Raw genomic sequence first — 17,564 nt, forward strand, 5'->3', positions numbered from 1 at the left:
GAAGAACATGTATATAGATATTTCAGTACAATTCTATGTATCTGGTAAATTTAATACTCGTGCTTATGAACATGAAATTCCACTGTTAAGATGTGTATCATACAGTAATTTTGACTGTAATTTTATATTGGTCCACAGATCCTCTGTACCTGATAATGGTATTGATAATGTATTGATATAATGATTTTGAATAAATGAATATATTCAAAAATGTGAACATTGTGAAGCACTGTAAACCTGAAAATAAAACTATTTTCAAGAAATGCAATTATTACTGTTTAAATGCCAACTTTTTGTGTCTGCATATTCAATGAAATGAGGCATGCATTACATTTGCAAACAAATTTTTTCAGGTTTTGACATCTCAAAAAGCAGATTTAATAATGCATTAGAATCAAAAAACATGGTATTCATAAACAATTTAAATAAACTGAATTAGAAGCATAAATTAGAACTACATTAATTAACCACCTCATCATCTGATCCTTTAATAAATTTAGATTTTAATTCTTCTTTCTCCTCCTTTATAATTGGTTTTTTAATGAAGTCTTCATCCTGAATTTCATCATCAGATCCTATTAAAATAAAGAATGATTTTTTTTTATTTAATTTCAAAATTTAAATATCTCAAAAATTCAATTATTGTTTAAGAATAATTAAGAAAAATATCGAAGTGAATAAATAAAATCTATAAAATCAAAATTCCATTAAAAATAAAAAAAAAAGCTGGTGGAATCTGATTGAAAAATAAAGCTCAGAGAAAACATCTAAATAAAGTAAAATTTTGAAAGTTGTGGCCTAAGAATACTGGAACCAGATTTGACAGTAAGACTCAACATGCGAATAAAGTGCACATTATACAGACTACAACTGCACGAAGTTTTGGATGAAGCAATGTCATCATGATAATAAATCAAAAAAATAAGAATTATCACAGAAAAAGGCTTTGAGCTTTACTTTAAGGCATTAAGTTGTTGCACCCACAATAATTTTTCTGAACATTGTTAATGAAGATATTTTGTTAATTAAAATATCTATAACCATGAGGCAGATATTTTAATTAATTTAATTATACCTAGGGCTAAAAGCAATTTCTGTAATAAACTTTCAACAGTGGACTAGTCGGGTATGGTTCTACTCCCAGTAGTGGAGAATAAACGTGGGAAATTTTTAAAGTATTTTTCCATGTGTTTTTTTCTCATTACTGTTTCAGAAAAAGATTTTGTAAACAATTATGTCTAGTAAAGAAAAGTTTTTTTATTGTTACATAATTCATTTTTATGTGAATTTTTTCTCGTGGTAATTTTAGGCTAGTTTTTGGTTATACCCCCAAAAGAATTTGATGACTATAGTCATCCCTCACCACTGCCAATATATTAGGGAACTTGAAAAACAGAATTTAACAGAGGAAGTGGAATATTTTCCAGAGCTTTAAACTTTTCAAAATAAATTATAAATTCATGAAGTCATAAAATTTCTTTGTGCTAAGTTAAAAAATTATGAATTTGGGAATAGTTTAAAATTGTTAAAAAACTGTTTTACTGTTAACTTCATAGTTTGAAGGTTTATCCTTGTTCAACACTTTCACAACTACTTAAAAATATGAATAAATTCATAATTTTAAATGACTTACCTGAGTAGGAACATCAGAATGTTGGATATTTTCTTGCAGATGAGACATCAACATTAAATCTCTTGCTTCAAACCAATTATCATGCAGAGCATGATGATAAATATGACAAAGCATTGCTTGAGTACGAATTCGATCAGTACTATCTTTAANCTATTAGTTTGTGTTAGTGGGTTTACTGTACTTACAAGGCTATAAATCTAAAATTAATATAATGCATATGTGGTATTCCATGTATAATGGCAGGATAACACATGGCATAATCTAAAATTAAACTATGTGCTATAATCAAAAAATTGATTATAAATTTGATTTGTTGACTTTAATTAGTTGTTATTATTTACAGTAGAATGTTTAAAATTTTTTTTCTTAATAACTTTACACTTTTTTAGAATATTAGTGCATTTTGTGTGTATTAGTTATCTTATTGGTAATATGTTTGGTGAATCTTGTCATATTACAATAAACATTTATAAAAGTCTAAACTAAATCAAAACAGACTCATTTTTCTGATTTAATTTAGATTCAGTCTCTCTCTCTCATGTCTTAAAAATTTTTATTGTTCAAATTTTACTGTAGAGATTGTAGATTTATATGCTTCTTTAATAAATCATTTAAGGTAATGAAGGTACAGTAGAGCATCGTTTATCCGAATCAATTGGGGACTGGGGTTGTTTGGATAACTTATTTTTTGGATAACTGATTATGTACAAAAAAATATATTAACCCATCCCATGTTGAAATTTTTCTCTGTTGCATGTTGCTTCGTGTTCAATTTTCGTTGATGTTAAGCCTAATGTAAACTTTTTAAAATAATAATCGTGGCTATTGTATTGTTAAAAATTATTTCTTTATCTTTTATAAACAAAATAAATTTATTGAAAAATATAAAAACAAAAAAAAATTATACTTTAGAAGTTAATCTAGTATCAAAAACATTCAATTCAGCACGACACACAGCCCTCGGAAAAACACCACACAAAAGTGCCAGTGCTGCCAGCTAAAACACATACACAAACATAAAAAATATTGGAGTAGCCTAAGACATAGCTAAAGATTGCAGCACCACAGCACTAGCAAAAATTTAAATTTGCCAACTGGAATTCTTTCGGATAACTGACGTTTCAGATAAACAACACTCTACTGTATTGTTTCATTAACATACAAACTAAGTTTGATTTTAACTTTTTCAAATTGTTTTAAAATTAGTTTGGAATATAAAAAATAAATAAACTGATATTGAAATAGTGTAAACTACTTTTTTTTTTTCTCAATAATTTTATTTTTTTATATTTTAGAACTATTTACTACATTTGGTTAAATATTATTACATTAGAAAAATATAAATTTTCAATGAGTAATTAAATATTTAAAGCAGAGCTGGATTTCACTCTTTCTCCACTGCAAGCAGACTAGAGATTTCAATAATGCTACTTTTTCTGATATAGACTAAATATAAATGCTTTTAACACTAACTTGAACTTTAATTACATTACATTACATTAGATGAAAGTGAAATTAAATATGATTATGTATGATGATTAGTTAATGAAATTATCAAATTTAGTAAACTTTTTTAAGTATGAAAATGATGCATTTTATTAAACAGTAGTTCTGATTAAAACTGCCAGGACAATAAACATTACATTACAAAAATGTCAATGCATAGAAGTACCATATAAGTGTCTTCTTTATTTCATGATGTTCTTTACACACTTCAGAAACAAACAATCCTTATAGCAGAGTCAACTTTTCTTTATAGGCTGCTTTCCCCACCTCAATATGTAAAAGTGGTTGTAAAATATTCCCAAGCTTTGGCACAATTTTGTATAAAATTTATTGTAAATTAATTTTATATGAAAGGTCTACTCCACCTTAAGGACTGTTTGTTCTCGGAGTGTGTAAAGGATGTCATGAGATAAAAAAAATAAAGAAGACACTTATGTGGTACTTCTATGCATTGGAATTTTTGTAATGTAATATTTATCGTTCTGGCATTTTTAAGTAATTATTTAAATTAATGTTTAATTGTAAATTAATTTCACATGATTGTGCCAAAGCTTGGGAATATTTTACAGCCATTTTTACATATTGAGGTGGGGAAAGCAGCCTATAAAGAAAGGTTGACTCAACTGTAAGGACTGGCTAATTCCCAAAGTGTAGTGTGTAAAGGACATCATGAAATAAAGAAGACACTTATGTGGTACTTCTATGTATTAAAATTTTTGTAATGTGCATCCTGTATATTGGCATATGTTTATATTATAAATGGTCAAAGCTACTGATTTATATAATTAAATCATTTAAATTTTTATCATTATTTATTTATGTAGACAACTTAATAAATTTTATAATATTTGAAATGTTTTTTCTTGCAATTCTTATACTACTTTGTAGCCTGCCAATTTTGTCACTCCTCAAAATCTGCCACTCTAAGCCCAAGCCTATTATGCCTATTAAGAAATCTGGACCTGGCTTAGAGTAGTAATCTGTAATCAGACAATACAATATCCATTATCAGATTTTAAAAAATGGCTATACATCACTCAACATTATTAAAAACCTTAACAAAAGTGAAATTATTTGTATTTTTTTTATTCTTCATGTGACTAGAGAATTGGCCCTTCAAATTTTATCAATAAATGTTCTCCTTTAAAATGATAATAACTAAAAATGCATACATTGTTAATAAAATCTTCTAATTCCACAAGGCAACGAATGTAAAACTTTGGAGTCATTCCACCTTCTTCTTTATCTATAACTGGTTTAGCTTTCATGAAAGCGCGACTTAAATTTTCAAAACCTAAAATAAAGTTAAATTAAATGTCAATTATCTATTCTTATCAATAAATTCAAATATTTACTATAAATTAATTTCTCTTACTTGTCAGCAGCTTGCTCATATCTTTAATTTTCTTATGATTTTTTACTTGCTTAATAATATCCACCAATTCTTCATATCTGAAATTTTTTTAAATGTTATCAATAATAACCCAGAAAACTACAAATCTGTGAATTTAAATATAACTTCAAATAAAATTAATTCTTACCTCTTTTCCCTTGCACTTCGTACAACTCTCTTAGTTTCTTCTTCTTCATCACTAAATGTAAATGTGCTGAAAATAAAATTATTATAAATGATTATTGTTTATTTTTTCACATTTATTATAATCATAGAATTTCACTTCCAAAAAATTTATTTAATTTTATAAATTTTTGTTATGAATATCTCAAATAAATACTGATTTATTTGAGATATTCTCAATATATCAAATAAATTTTGAGTAGAAGATTTGTTTTGGTTTTCTGAATTTATCATTTTTCTTGTTTTAAATATGTACCAAGTCCAAATGGTATTTTTGTTAAAGCAGTTTAAGTATGTTTTATGTTTTTAGAAAAAGATATTTAACTTACGAAGTTATTCCTGTTGTCTTTGACTGTGCCTGTTCTTCTTCAGATGATGATGATTCGGACTCAGATTCCGATCCCGTAGCAAAAAATCGACTCATTTTGACCTTTCAATTGACTCTAAACCTAAAAAATGAAACTAAATAAATAAAAAAAATAATTATCATATTCTTTAATACATAGTTATTTTAATGTATATTATTTAGCTATTTACATTATTATAATGCATTATACAGATTGACAATTTACAAAAATTCCCATTTTTTTAGATAAAAAATGCATTTATTTTTCTGTATTTTCGTGGAATGATGGCATGCCGCATATAAACGGAAGACCAGCATGCTGGTAACCCGGGTTTCTGGCATGCAGATAAACTGACTAAAATATAAAATTAATCAGATCTAACAAAACTTGTTGTTAATTAAACGTTAAAGAAAAGATTCTTCCCAGTACAATAAATAACAACATTGTAATTTGACAGACTTAAAATCAGGAAGAGAGTTTTGCACTTACAAGACAACAAAATAATTAATATCTTATTGACATTAAGTAGTAGTAATAGTAGTGTGGGCTACATTGACCATCTAACTCAATCTTAAAAATAACATCTTCCTCAAATTTCACATAAAGCCAATGTGTTAATCAGTTATAAGCTGAGATAATTTACACTGAGTCTCTTAAATTTAAAATGTTCATTTTTGTGTTTTTGAATCAAATAACAATAAAATACATACAAAAAAGCATTTTCAGAATTTCAGAGTAATTTAGGTCTTTAGAAAGAAGACAAAATGAAGAAATTAAAGTTATAATCATAATATTTAAAAAATATCTATTTCTTTCTGGACTACACATACAAATGAGTCCAAATCCTTGTCCTTTCACATGTTTTGCAGAGGCAATAACAAATCTACGGTGAAACTGACCTTTTATTTTAGGCTACATGTCCGCTGTCAAATGTAAATAAGTTAAAAAGTCCTCTAGTGAAGGATAACACAATCATAAAATTAATAATTACATTAAAAAATTGCCAAAAATTGCAGAATAAATATTTTTTCCTAAATGTGAATTTGTCCTGGCAATTTTTTTATGTAATTATTAATTTTATGATTGCGTTAGCCACTGCTAGAGGACTCTTTAACTTATTTACATTTGACGGAAGGTCAGTTTTGCCATAGATTTGTTATAGCCGCTGCAAAGCGTGTGAAAGGACAAAAGGATTTTGACTCATTTTTATGTATAGTCCAGAAAGAAATATATTTTTTCTAAATGTGAATTCATCCTGGCAATTTTTTAATTTAGTATAATCATAGTTTTTGATGTAATGCTGGCAGTTTCATAGTTTTAGAATAATAACTCATTTGTTTTTACATGACATAACACATTCATTTTTTTAATGTGCTCTCTAGAGAAAGATGTATAACTTCACTTAATCCAGCTTGCCAGCATTCTCCCAGGATAAACCGGCATGCCAGTTTTTACCAAATGGAAATATCTAATTTTATGGTCTCAGCAGATAGACTGGCATTCCAGTCATTCTGCAAAAATATGGTATATATTCTACATCATTATGTACAGAAGTGTTTCCCAAAATGTGGTAAGCATATCCACAAGAAGTATACGAAAGGTCTTTAAAAAATGACCTGTACCCTTCAAATTTCAATTATCTTTTTTTACTGTTATATTTTTGTAGCCACATAGTTGAAGATAAGTGCAAGTTTATTTTGCACTTAAGTTTTCAATAATTAAAAACACCTAAAGCAATTTTTAAATAAAATGTATCTCCCAGTATATATCAACTGAACTCTGTAAGAGCATATCTGGTTGCGATGGCACAATTGCAATCTATTTAATATCAGTGTTGATACAATACAAAAAAAATCATTCATAGTCAGCACAACAACTATTAGAACTGGTGTCAGATTGCCTTTGCAAAATTAAATATGACCAGAATAGACTAATGCTGTTTTGGCAACACATTAATAAAGAATACCCAATTTTGTCAGAAAAAGCTCCAAAATATCTTCTGTCCATTCCTAGTTTGTATCTTTATGTTTAATTTTCTGTATTTGTGAACTTCAAAATAAAAAAAAAAAAACTATGGAATCTCATCTACCACTAAAATTACAAATATAGAAATGAATTTTACCAAACTAACTACTTTCAACAGAAAATTCATTCATCTCATTAAACTTTTTTCATTATTGAAAATGTAAATTTCATAATTTTTGTCTATTGTATGTCAATTAAATTTTTAAAAGTACAAATGTATTTAATTAAAAGAAAAATGTTTTACATATTTATAATTCACTATAATGCAAATGTTTAAAAATAAATACTTTTATAATAATTTTTGTATTTAAATGAATTATAAAATCATAAACCAAAAACCAGTAGAAAAAGTAATAAAGCTAATGTTTTAACCCATATTAAATGGGCATCTTCATATACACTATCCCTGTAACTGATCACAGAACCAACCACAACTTGAAATACATAGGTGCTACAACGTGCCCTTTAAACACCCACCTCAAAAAGCATCAGAATTCCATCCTGAAAGGGTGGATCAACATTAGCTACCTTTGCCTCTGGCCCAGACATAGACAAGCATTTCAACCTTGCATGCCTCATATATAGTTCATGCAGAAACAACAGGTCAGATATTTAGAGCAGATAGAAATTTACAAGGTCATCTGAAAAAATACTGCCATTAACTTTTCAGATGTAGATTCCTTCCTCCTGCATGGAAGTTGTTCTATAAACTGTAAACTTACTATCCTCTCCCCTCCCTCTCTCTTTCTTACCTGTAGTCACCTCGCCTCTTGACACTTGTATGGCATTCCCAGTTGTTTTAACAGCTATGGGGTCATTTAGCCTGAGGATACCCTTTTAATACAGGCAAAAATGTTAGCTCTATTTTCTGCTGATTTTTGGTTTCTGTTGCTGATTTTATCAAATTTACCCAGTTGTGAGTAGTTGTGTTATAAATGAATTATTACAATTTCTCCCAAATTACTATAATTCTTCTCTAGTAATATTAGCTTTAGCATTTTCCTATTTTCACTCTATCAGCAAAACACAACACTTACATTTCATGTTCTGCTATTTGATAAGCAAGTATCCTTGAAGTAGCTTCAATATAGTAAGTGCTAATATTCAAGGAGTTTTTGAGAAGAATTTTATATATTCCTGACTTTTCTAATAGATCATAAGAATTCCTATCATTGCACAAAAATCTAAAAAAGTTGGGTGGAGCCTAATAGGGAGGATATAATTAAGAAAATTAAAAAGACAAGTTAAAACTAAAACTGAATCCTAGCTAACAGATATCAAAAAATTTTTGGCTTTTCTTTTCAAATATTGTAGAGATATAGAAATAAAATTTCCAATACCTTATCTATCCAATACCACCTAACAACAATAGGAAGTCAAAGAGTTATCAAGTGTAATTTTGGCAATTACAAAAGCTGGATATACAACAGGAAAATTTAAATATCTCAACTTTTTAAGTATTGATATTTTTATTCATTGTCTCCACCATGATTAAAAATCATATACAGTAGTACTTTGTACTTCAAATGACTAACTTAATGCTAAATTTGGCAAAAATTTGCTTTGGAGTTTGAATGATGTTTCAAAGCTCAAACTGTGTGTGCAGTGAAAATTGTTTGAAGTATAAATGCAATTTGTTATGCCAAGTCATCTCTTGCTCTTGGTTATCCTCATGTTTTCAGTGTTTTCTTTTGCTTTATTTTTGGTCTTTGGTTATATATATTGTATTATTTGTCAATTTTTAATAATTTTTTCCTGTCAACAGCTTTTGGGCACCGCTTACATTTTGTATACTTTAGTTCAAAATTTTCTGATCGGAACTTTTTACATCACATTTGACATATTCAAAGTTTAGACGCATCTTCCTCATACACATTATAAACTTTTTTACTGTTTGTACAACATTATATCCTTTCTGAAACTCATAAAGCATAATATACCTAATATGCTTTTTATCTGAAGGCATTCAACTGCATTTTATTCAAACAAAATGTGAAATAAAAAGTTAAAAATAAGTTTCTAAACAAAGAATACAATCTCACATTAGCAATAATGTGTTAAATTTCACAACTGTTATAATTAAATTACACATCTATATTAACTAATGATAACTGTTAAAAATATGAAAATTTTCTTCTCAATACAATATAACCTTTGGCATCCAAGAACTGTGAAAGGAACAAAGCCTAAGAGGAAGGCTATTATGATTGAGATGAAAAAAGAACTACTGCAAAGCACAAAAGTGATACATATGTAACAGAAAAATATGATAACCACGTTTAAAATGCCAAAGTCAATGGTATGCAATCAGTAACTAAAATTTTCATTTTATTATACATTATTTACATATTTTATTCATTGGTTTCATGTTTTAATTTTTTATTAGTGCATTTAATTATTATTTTTACCTTAAATTACTGTGTATTTGCTGTTTTAAGTTTATCAAAATGGGTATTGTTTAGCATCTGGAATGGATTAATCCACTTATTATTTCTAATGAGAAAAAACTGATTTGAACTTTGAACAATTTAGAATTCAAACAGCCTCCTGGAATGAATTAAATTTTGAAGTATGAGGCACCATTGTAGTTCTAATTAGTTAATTTTATGATTTTCAAAACTGCTACAAACTATTCATTACACTAATATTCATAAAAAACAAAGAAAAATAAATATAATTTAATTACCATATATTTCCGCAGATAAGATGACCTTCAGATAAGACGAGGTATAAATTTTCGTCAAAGTTTTATAGTTTAAGCATATATCTGTCCTATAAGATGACCCCCAAGCTATCAACAACCTATGAATTTAGTTAAGATCAGCAATCATCATCTGGATAATAATACTGTATACGAAATTATGTCCTACTTGTAATTTTTCGAATGAAAAAAATTTTATTTTCTTGCATCTAGAAACAATGCCTTGCTATTGCTGCAAACATTTTCATTGATTTGGACTTTCGGGTAATGACTGACTATTCACAAAAACATCCTACTGGCTATTCTATTTTGTGGACATACCCTACTCTCTACTAGTAAATAATTACGGTTTGTCCTTTTTTTACAATGGTTTTAATTATATAAATTTCAATCTAATTTTTTTTGTATCTGTCCTATAAGACGACCCCAGATTTCGGGGGGCCTTCTTTTATACTTCAACTATTGTCTTATCTGTAGAAATATTACGTAATTAAAAACTGAAAATATTAATTTATATATTTTTAAAGTTTTAATGTTTATCATAAAACAAAGGTAGAATAAATTACATCAATTTATATATAATGAAAAACACGTATTGTTCAATATTAAGTATTTTAATTTAGGCTATTAATGGATTTTTAAATATAAAATTTTTTAATAAGGAACCTTAACCTGCTTTATGATCTATAATAAAAAATTATAAACAATATTTTTTATACATATCATTTCATGTAATAATTTAGTTTTCATTAGAACCAATCAAATATTTAGCCTAATATAATTATATTTACTTTTATTACAGTAGAGCACCAATTATCTGAATTATCTGAGGTAATGACAATCTGTACATTCAGGGGTTGCACTACATAGCGTCAAAATTGCCACTTGGTGATATTTTTATTAAAGTGGCAATAAAAATATAATACCGACAATAAAAACCCTAGTCCACTTATTTCAACATTCAGCATGAAATTGAATCACAAAGCACACTTCAGAAAAAGCAGCAGAATGTTGAGCACCTGTGCAACGAGAATCCTATGCACCACAGACCTATGTACTGATGTCATGCAGCAAGTTCAGACAGGAAAGTAGGAAGTGACTTTGAGAACCAAAAATAGTTTTCATGCAATGCCACCCAGTGTTTCCAGATTGGAATTTTTTTATTGAGACATTTTTCACTTTGATCTTTTTCCAGTAGACTAAAGCATAAAAATTTTGACATGACAGAATATGTGAAATACTGTTTAAGCATTGTGATAAAATGTGTCATTCAGAATTATTCATTTAAAAATTATTCCCATTTCTAAGTGACAGCTTAACATGTTACTTTTGCTTTCCAGACTCCAAATCAATAAGGCTACCAGCCCCTGCATTAAATAGTAAGTAAAACTGGTGGCGATAAATAATTTAAAGTGGCGAAAAAAATTTGAAACTGGTAAAATGGTTGGAGATTTTTTAAAATTTTCCAGCACAACCTGACATTGGTCAATAAACTGGTCAAGACGCATTTCAGACATAACAGTCCAACTTCATTTGATTCTGTGAAGTGACATACAGGACATGGATCCATAATTTCAATAGTTTTTATATTGAATAGTATGTCATAAAACATTTTATTTAATTTGAAAATTCTAAAAAATTCAACAGTATCCTATCATTCTACAAGGCATGCCTGGAAAGTGAGTACTGTTTGCACATAGCAGCTGTACAAGTGGCACCAGTGACGAGTCACCACATTAACAATGATGTATAGGTCCAAAGCAAAAAATTCCTGTAAGTCAAAATTCTTTGTCCATTAAAATTTATTAAGAGGTTTGTCATTTTTATGATGAAAAAGTAATGACAAGTGTAATGGTAAGAAAATGATGCAGAATGTTTAAATCAGGAAGAACCAGCATGCACAGTGACAAATGGAACAAACATTCCTCTAATCACTTCTGACCTTCTGGAGTAGGTAAACAGAAAGATTCAAGAAAACAGAAAATTCAATATTTCTGAGCTCCACTCATTTTCTGAAATTTCTCAGTCTCTACTTCATGAAATCATCACAGAGCATTTGCATTATCACAAGATCTGTGCAAGTTGGTTGCCAAATAAGTTGACAGGTGCCGACAAACTGCAATGCACAGGAGCTGCACTGACATTTTTGAAACACTAGCAGATAAATGGCAACAAGTTCTTGGCTCATATTTTGACAGAAGATGAGACCTGGGTTTCCTATGTAATACCAGAGAATAAACAGCAATCCTTGCCATGGTGAATCAGTATGCTGCCACCACAGAAAAAGTTCAAGCAAACAATGGGCTGTATTTTTGTCACTTATCACTCATCTCTTCTTTAAGAGATAAACAATGTCAATATGAAATATGAATCTTGTCTTTTGGAGGCAAAGACAATTCTGGTCATTTGTAATTATTGTGTCATTGCAGTTGACACCACAATTCTACTAGGCTGATTATACATGTTCAGGTTATCTGCATGGACAACACAATAAACTTGTAAAAGTTTTGAAAATGAAAAAGAATTATAGAACACATAGTAAAGAAAGCACAAGATTCAAGTAAAACATGTGGCTTTAATAAATATATGTTTTTATTTTGTCTTGTAAGGTTTTTATGAATTGTAAAGTTAAATAACTTGGCTAATGTCATCTCTCAATAAATAGAAATTTTGACAACTGAGTTGGAAAAGCATTAGATACTTACTTTAAAAGAAATTAGATGTTAATATTTTGAAAAATACTTTAAGACAGATAACTTGAAATAAAGGCAGGATTAATAGCATATTCAATGGTTCAGTAATTAATGTACAATCATTGAAAATGATGGAATTACTGGCATTCCTGAGTGAAATGTAAAACAGTCTCTTAAAAAAAAAAAATGAAAAGCATTATCTATAGCTCAAAATACTCTTTCCTGAGAGAGTGTGTGTTCTCTAATATGATTATATAGTGCAAGTAGCATACAGTCATCCATAAAAATCACACCTTTAAAAGATCCAGCAATTAAATTTAATAAAATAATAACATTTTCGATCAGCTTCACTGACCTTCAGTTACATTAGAACAGAAAACTGGAACTTGAATTCAAAAATTTTTAAATGAGAACAACAATACTAAAATAAATAACTGCAATCATAGATGAGATTAATAAAATAAATAACAACAGAAATAAAATAAAAATAAAAAGTAAAAATAAATNTTTACAATGGCTTCTCTTCATTACCATATTTATCTTTCTTGACGTGATTTGATTAGAAATATCCCTAAATTAATTTCAACTTAGGGATGTCAATTTTCATCTAGGGATTTAATTATAATTTTGGAGAAATAAATAAATATCCCTTAATAAAATTAAATTTCATAAACAGACTGCCATGCAGTAGACAAGTTGTCCACATCTCTACGGTTGATGCATCTGGATTTTTTGTGAGCTTTATAAGTTTCCAATTTTTCTAGTGGATGTTTCCTCTGAAGGGATTTTTTAATGATGTTATACCTTTACCGTTATGCGAATACTTTCCTTCACAAATTTTGCATTTAGCACATTTTATATTAGATGTGTATATTAGATGATGGTTGCCTGCTCCCATTGTACTTGTATGTCTCGATGTTGTGAGTAAGCTGACAGCATCGTATTATTGAGATTTTTATCAATTGTGTACTTATGTTCTTTGAGTCATTGTTGTAAATTACACCCATGTAGATCAGTTTTGATTTGAAATGTTGGTCGATTATCGGGATGGATTAATCCCTGTGGTTGAATTACAGTTATATGGTTTCTTATCATTCCTTAAAATTCTGAAGATCATTGGATTGTGTCTATATACTACTGTGACCGTTATTAGCTCTGACCACTTTCCTATGTATCTTTCTTAAACATGGGCTATAATTTAAAATTCTTTTGTTTCTGGTCTACCAATCTCTTTGTTTCTGGTCTACCAATGCATGTTGATGTTTTGATGTTTGAAAGGTTGCAATCAACTTCTGTATTATTTTTATCAGATAACCCTATTGCTCTGCAATTTTTAAGATGTAATTCAGCTCCATTACAGTGTCCTGGATGCTGATACAATGATATGCCCTTCTTATCAAAGATCTAAAGGCCACAAATTTGATGTGGCAAAGATCAACAGAGTTATATGGATTTAAAATAGGTTGAAAACATGGTTTCCTGTATACCTTGGTCCAAATTTCTTCATATTTGCAAGAGATGGAAATACCAAAAAAGTTTACTGTTGTTTCATGCTCCTGGTCTAATTGTAGGAGAAATCCATAGGGATTATCATTGATTGCTTTTAAAAACTGCTGCAGGTTTGGCTTTCTTTACCACAAGATGAAAATGTTGTCAACATATCTAGCTGTAAGATGATCAAGCGTTGGAATTTGGGCAGAATGTTGTTTTCTAATTGTTGCACTACCAGTTCACAAAGTATTGCTGAAGTGGGACTGCCCATAGGCACGCCTCTTCCTTGTAAGTATACCTGGTTGTCAAATTCAAAGAATAATGTATAACATACAAGATGCAAAGTTCTAGTCATTCATACTGGATATAACAAAATTGAAGTTCTAGATAAATTTAACTATGCACTTGTCTCTGAGAGAAAAGACATCCAGAATTGTGTCTGGGGGGAAGTGAGAACTCTCAAGATATAAACAAATGTTTAGCCAATCAGCGATCAGCTTATGACATAGACACTCTCTCAAAGACAAGAGACAATGACTAGAATACAGTACCATGTCTGCCAGAAAGCTCGTGTGTAGTTTTTTGGGACAAATGGGAAATTTCCAAAAATCATCATAATCACTCAACATTTACAGTGATAGGAAAAACAAAACAACTTTTTCAGGTTCAATCCTAAGATCTACTGTATAATCATAATTATCTAATGAATAGATTATTTCTTGTTCTCATTTGTCAACTTTTGTTAGAAATTCACATAATTTATTTGAAACAAGTTGTCCATTTGTGCACAAAATTTTTTAATGCATCATCAGATTCTTATAAAATGCATTTGGACTCTTACTCTCCTATAAAACTGATTTAAAGCCAATTCAGATTGCATTAAATCAATTTATAGATCTCTGTGGCGTAATAAACACTAGTATTGTGTTTTATTCTAAAGACACATGGCAAATTTTCCATCAAGTTCCTTTATTCGTTGAATAAAGGAACTTGAATAAAATTCTACAAAAAATACGTTGACGACATTTTAATAATATATGACGAAACAGAAATTAAAATAGAAGATATTCACAAGCAGACAAATAGTATACATAAAGCAATAAAATTTAAAATAGAGACCGAAGATATAACAAGACAAAGCATTAACTACCTAGATATTACAATAACAAGATTAAAACATCATCTGGAATATAGAACATTCAAGAAACCGAGCTCTAACCAAGTAACAACAAGATATCAATCAAAAATTCCGTCATACATTAAATATAATATATATAAAATGGAATACGACAAAATCATAAACCGGACAAGCCAAGAAGCACATATAAACGAAGATCTAATGGAATTAAGGAAGAAGTTTCTTTTAGCAGGATTTCCGCAAAGATTACTAAAACAATGGGAAACCAGAATTAAAGACCCCAGAAACCTATGTAAAAATAAAGATAAACAAGTAACTAAAACAAAATATATTAACTTTCCATATATTAGAGGTTTATATGAACAAATCAGCGCAGAAATAGAAAAAATAAACTACAAATTAGCACCATCATATCAAAAAATGGAAAGCAGACTGTTAACCACGAACCAGAAGAAAAACCAGCAAATACCGATCGAAAACCAAGGTGTAGTATACAAAATTCCGTGTACCTGCGCAAACAAAAAACATTACATAGGAGAAACAAAAAGAAAAGTAAAAACTAGACTGAAAGAACACATAGCAGATCTTAAATACAATAGAATAAATTCTGCATTTTACGAACATTGTACTATAAACAACTGTAATATAGATAAAGATAATGTAGAAATACTGCATAAAGAAAAATTAACGTACAACAGAAAGTTTAAAGAAACCATAGAAATCATGAAAAGTAAAGACAGTATAAATAAAAACTTAAGTCTTAAAATAAACGAAAACTGGATTAATATATTATAAATAATATCTTTATAATAATAATTTTTTCCTTTTTTTCTATCGAACGTCATACATGGCAACACTTAAGACAACAGCGCATAAGAAAAAATACAAAAAGGGGGTGGAAGGTAAAAAGGGGGAGGAAACAGTTCAAAAATTTTTTACAGTTTGTAGTATCGAAATATGCTTATAAGAGAAGTTTTTAGAACTTTTAACCTTTTAATTTATTTATAATATATATACTAGTTATACAAAGATTAAAGCAGATTTTACGTTTTTAAATTATAAAAAGTGTAACAAAAGGTACATCTATATATCGTTTATGTACTCATTTTATGTAAACTCTCTACTGTTATAAGTTAAATATATATATTGTATTTTAGTTGACTGAAGAGGGGCAAAGCCCGAAACGAGTAAAAAAACAATGTACCATATCAACGAATAAAGGAACTTGATGGAAAATTTGCCATGTGTCTTTAGAATAAAACACAATACTAGTGTTTATTACGCCACAAATATAAAACAGGACACGGTTTCAAAAAGAAAATTATAGATCTCTAATATATGTAGGTATATATATATATATATATTGATGTGATATAGGATAGATAAACATCAATTGTCTAAAAATGTCGTGATAAATGTTATTGAAACAGAAACCGATTTTATATAACTTTGGTTTTTATGTATATTTTAAAGATAATTATTATTTACACAGTAATAAGTATCAAATGTAACCATATAATTTAAGCTCTTACGTAGAAATGAAAGTGAGTCTAATGTATTAATTAAAATCTTTTAATCTGAATTTCTCCCCAAGACACAACAATTTCATCATCAACTATAGTTTTCACGTGAGCAGCATATGGATACTTACATAGAATTATAGAATTACATATATGCTCTTTTTAAAATAAGAAGCTTTAAGGATGATATTAAGTCAGCTTTACACATTAAATATACGAAAATTTTTATAAGAAACTTACTTTTTTCAAAAACTCCGAATTTCTTTACAAAAAGACCACGTTCTCATCCATGTAAACTAGCGCCCTCTGCACTTAAAATTTTGATTATGACAAAGATACTGTAATTATGAAAAGTGATAAATTTTCAAAATTTTCGAATTACATTAAATATTAATAATAAATTATTATTATCTTAATAATTGAAATATAAATAAATAAAAAAGACAAAATCTTTTAAAAATTATATTTGAAATTTCCAAGTGGTTCGCATCAAGTCCTTGGGTTCGTATCTTCGATAAAGGTCATATTTTCAATATCGTCTTTTTATTAATTTCACCAAAACATTTTAATCGATAACGTGTATCGTGTAGGAATTAGTTTTTTGTATATTCTTTCTTACCTATGAAAGCAGAAAGAATTTCGGAATTGGTCCGACCCACAACGATGTAGCCGGACGAAACAACAGATCTGCCATATTTAGATAAGATTTCACGGGAAAATTTCCGAGAATTCAATCCAAACTCAAACCCCTTTGAATTATATTTCATGAGAGTATTATATCGGATAATCGTAATTAAACTATTTCAATTTATGCTGTATAAATAAATAACTAGCAGTCCAATGACCTAACAGTGGCGGAGTGGATAAAAGTACTGAACACTGGTAGTTGGTTCGCGCTCGCTAACGGGCTGGCTACGGGAGTTTTCTGTGTTGT

At 28.7% G+C, this 17,564-nt stretch overlaps 1 protein-coding gene across 1 annotated transcript in view; it reads right to left on the reverse strand.

Moving 5' to 3' along the window:
- Positions 1 to 16,939, reverse strand: part of LOC111630837 (eukaryotic translation initiation factor 3 subunit C-like) — a 69,644-nt gene extending 52,705 nt beyond the window's left edge. The window contains exons 1-8 of the mRNA XM_023375001.1: positions 16,871 to 16,939; positions 5,045 to 5,164; positions 4,681 to 4,746; positions 4,515 to 4,591; positions 4,241 to 4,433; positions 1,634 to 1,772; positions 1,543 to 1,570; positions 472 to 575 (exon numbers count right to left, since the gene is read on the reverse strand). Coding sequence (XP_023230769.1) covers positions 472 to 575; positions 1,543 to 1,570; positions 1,634 to 1,772; positions 4,241 to 4,433; positions 4,515 to 4,591; positions 4,681 to 4,746; positions 5,045 to 5,139 — 702 coding nt within the window. The 5' untranslated portion in view covers positions 5,140 to 5,164; positions 16,871 to 16,939. The remainder of the gene's footprint in view (positions 1 to 471; positions 576 to 1,542; positions 1,571 to 1,633; positions 1,773 to 4,240; positions 4,434 to 4,514; positions 4,592 to 4,680; positions 4,747 to 5,044; positions 5,165 to 16,870) is intronic.
- Positions 16,940 to 17,564: the final 625 nt, after the last annotated feature.

The sequence above is a fragment of the Centruroides sculpturatus genome, unplaced genomic scaffold (assembly GCF_000671375.1).
Source record: "Centruroides sculpturatus isolate CEXI.00-Female unplaced genomic scaffold, Cexi_2.0 scaffold6, whole genome shotgun sequence".
Classification (NCBI taxonomy): domain Eukaryota; kingdom Metazoa; phylum Arthropoda; class Arachnida; order Scorpiones; family Buthidae; genus Centruroides; species Centruroides sculpturatus.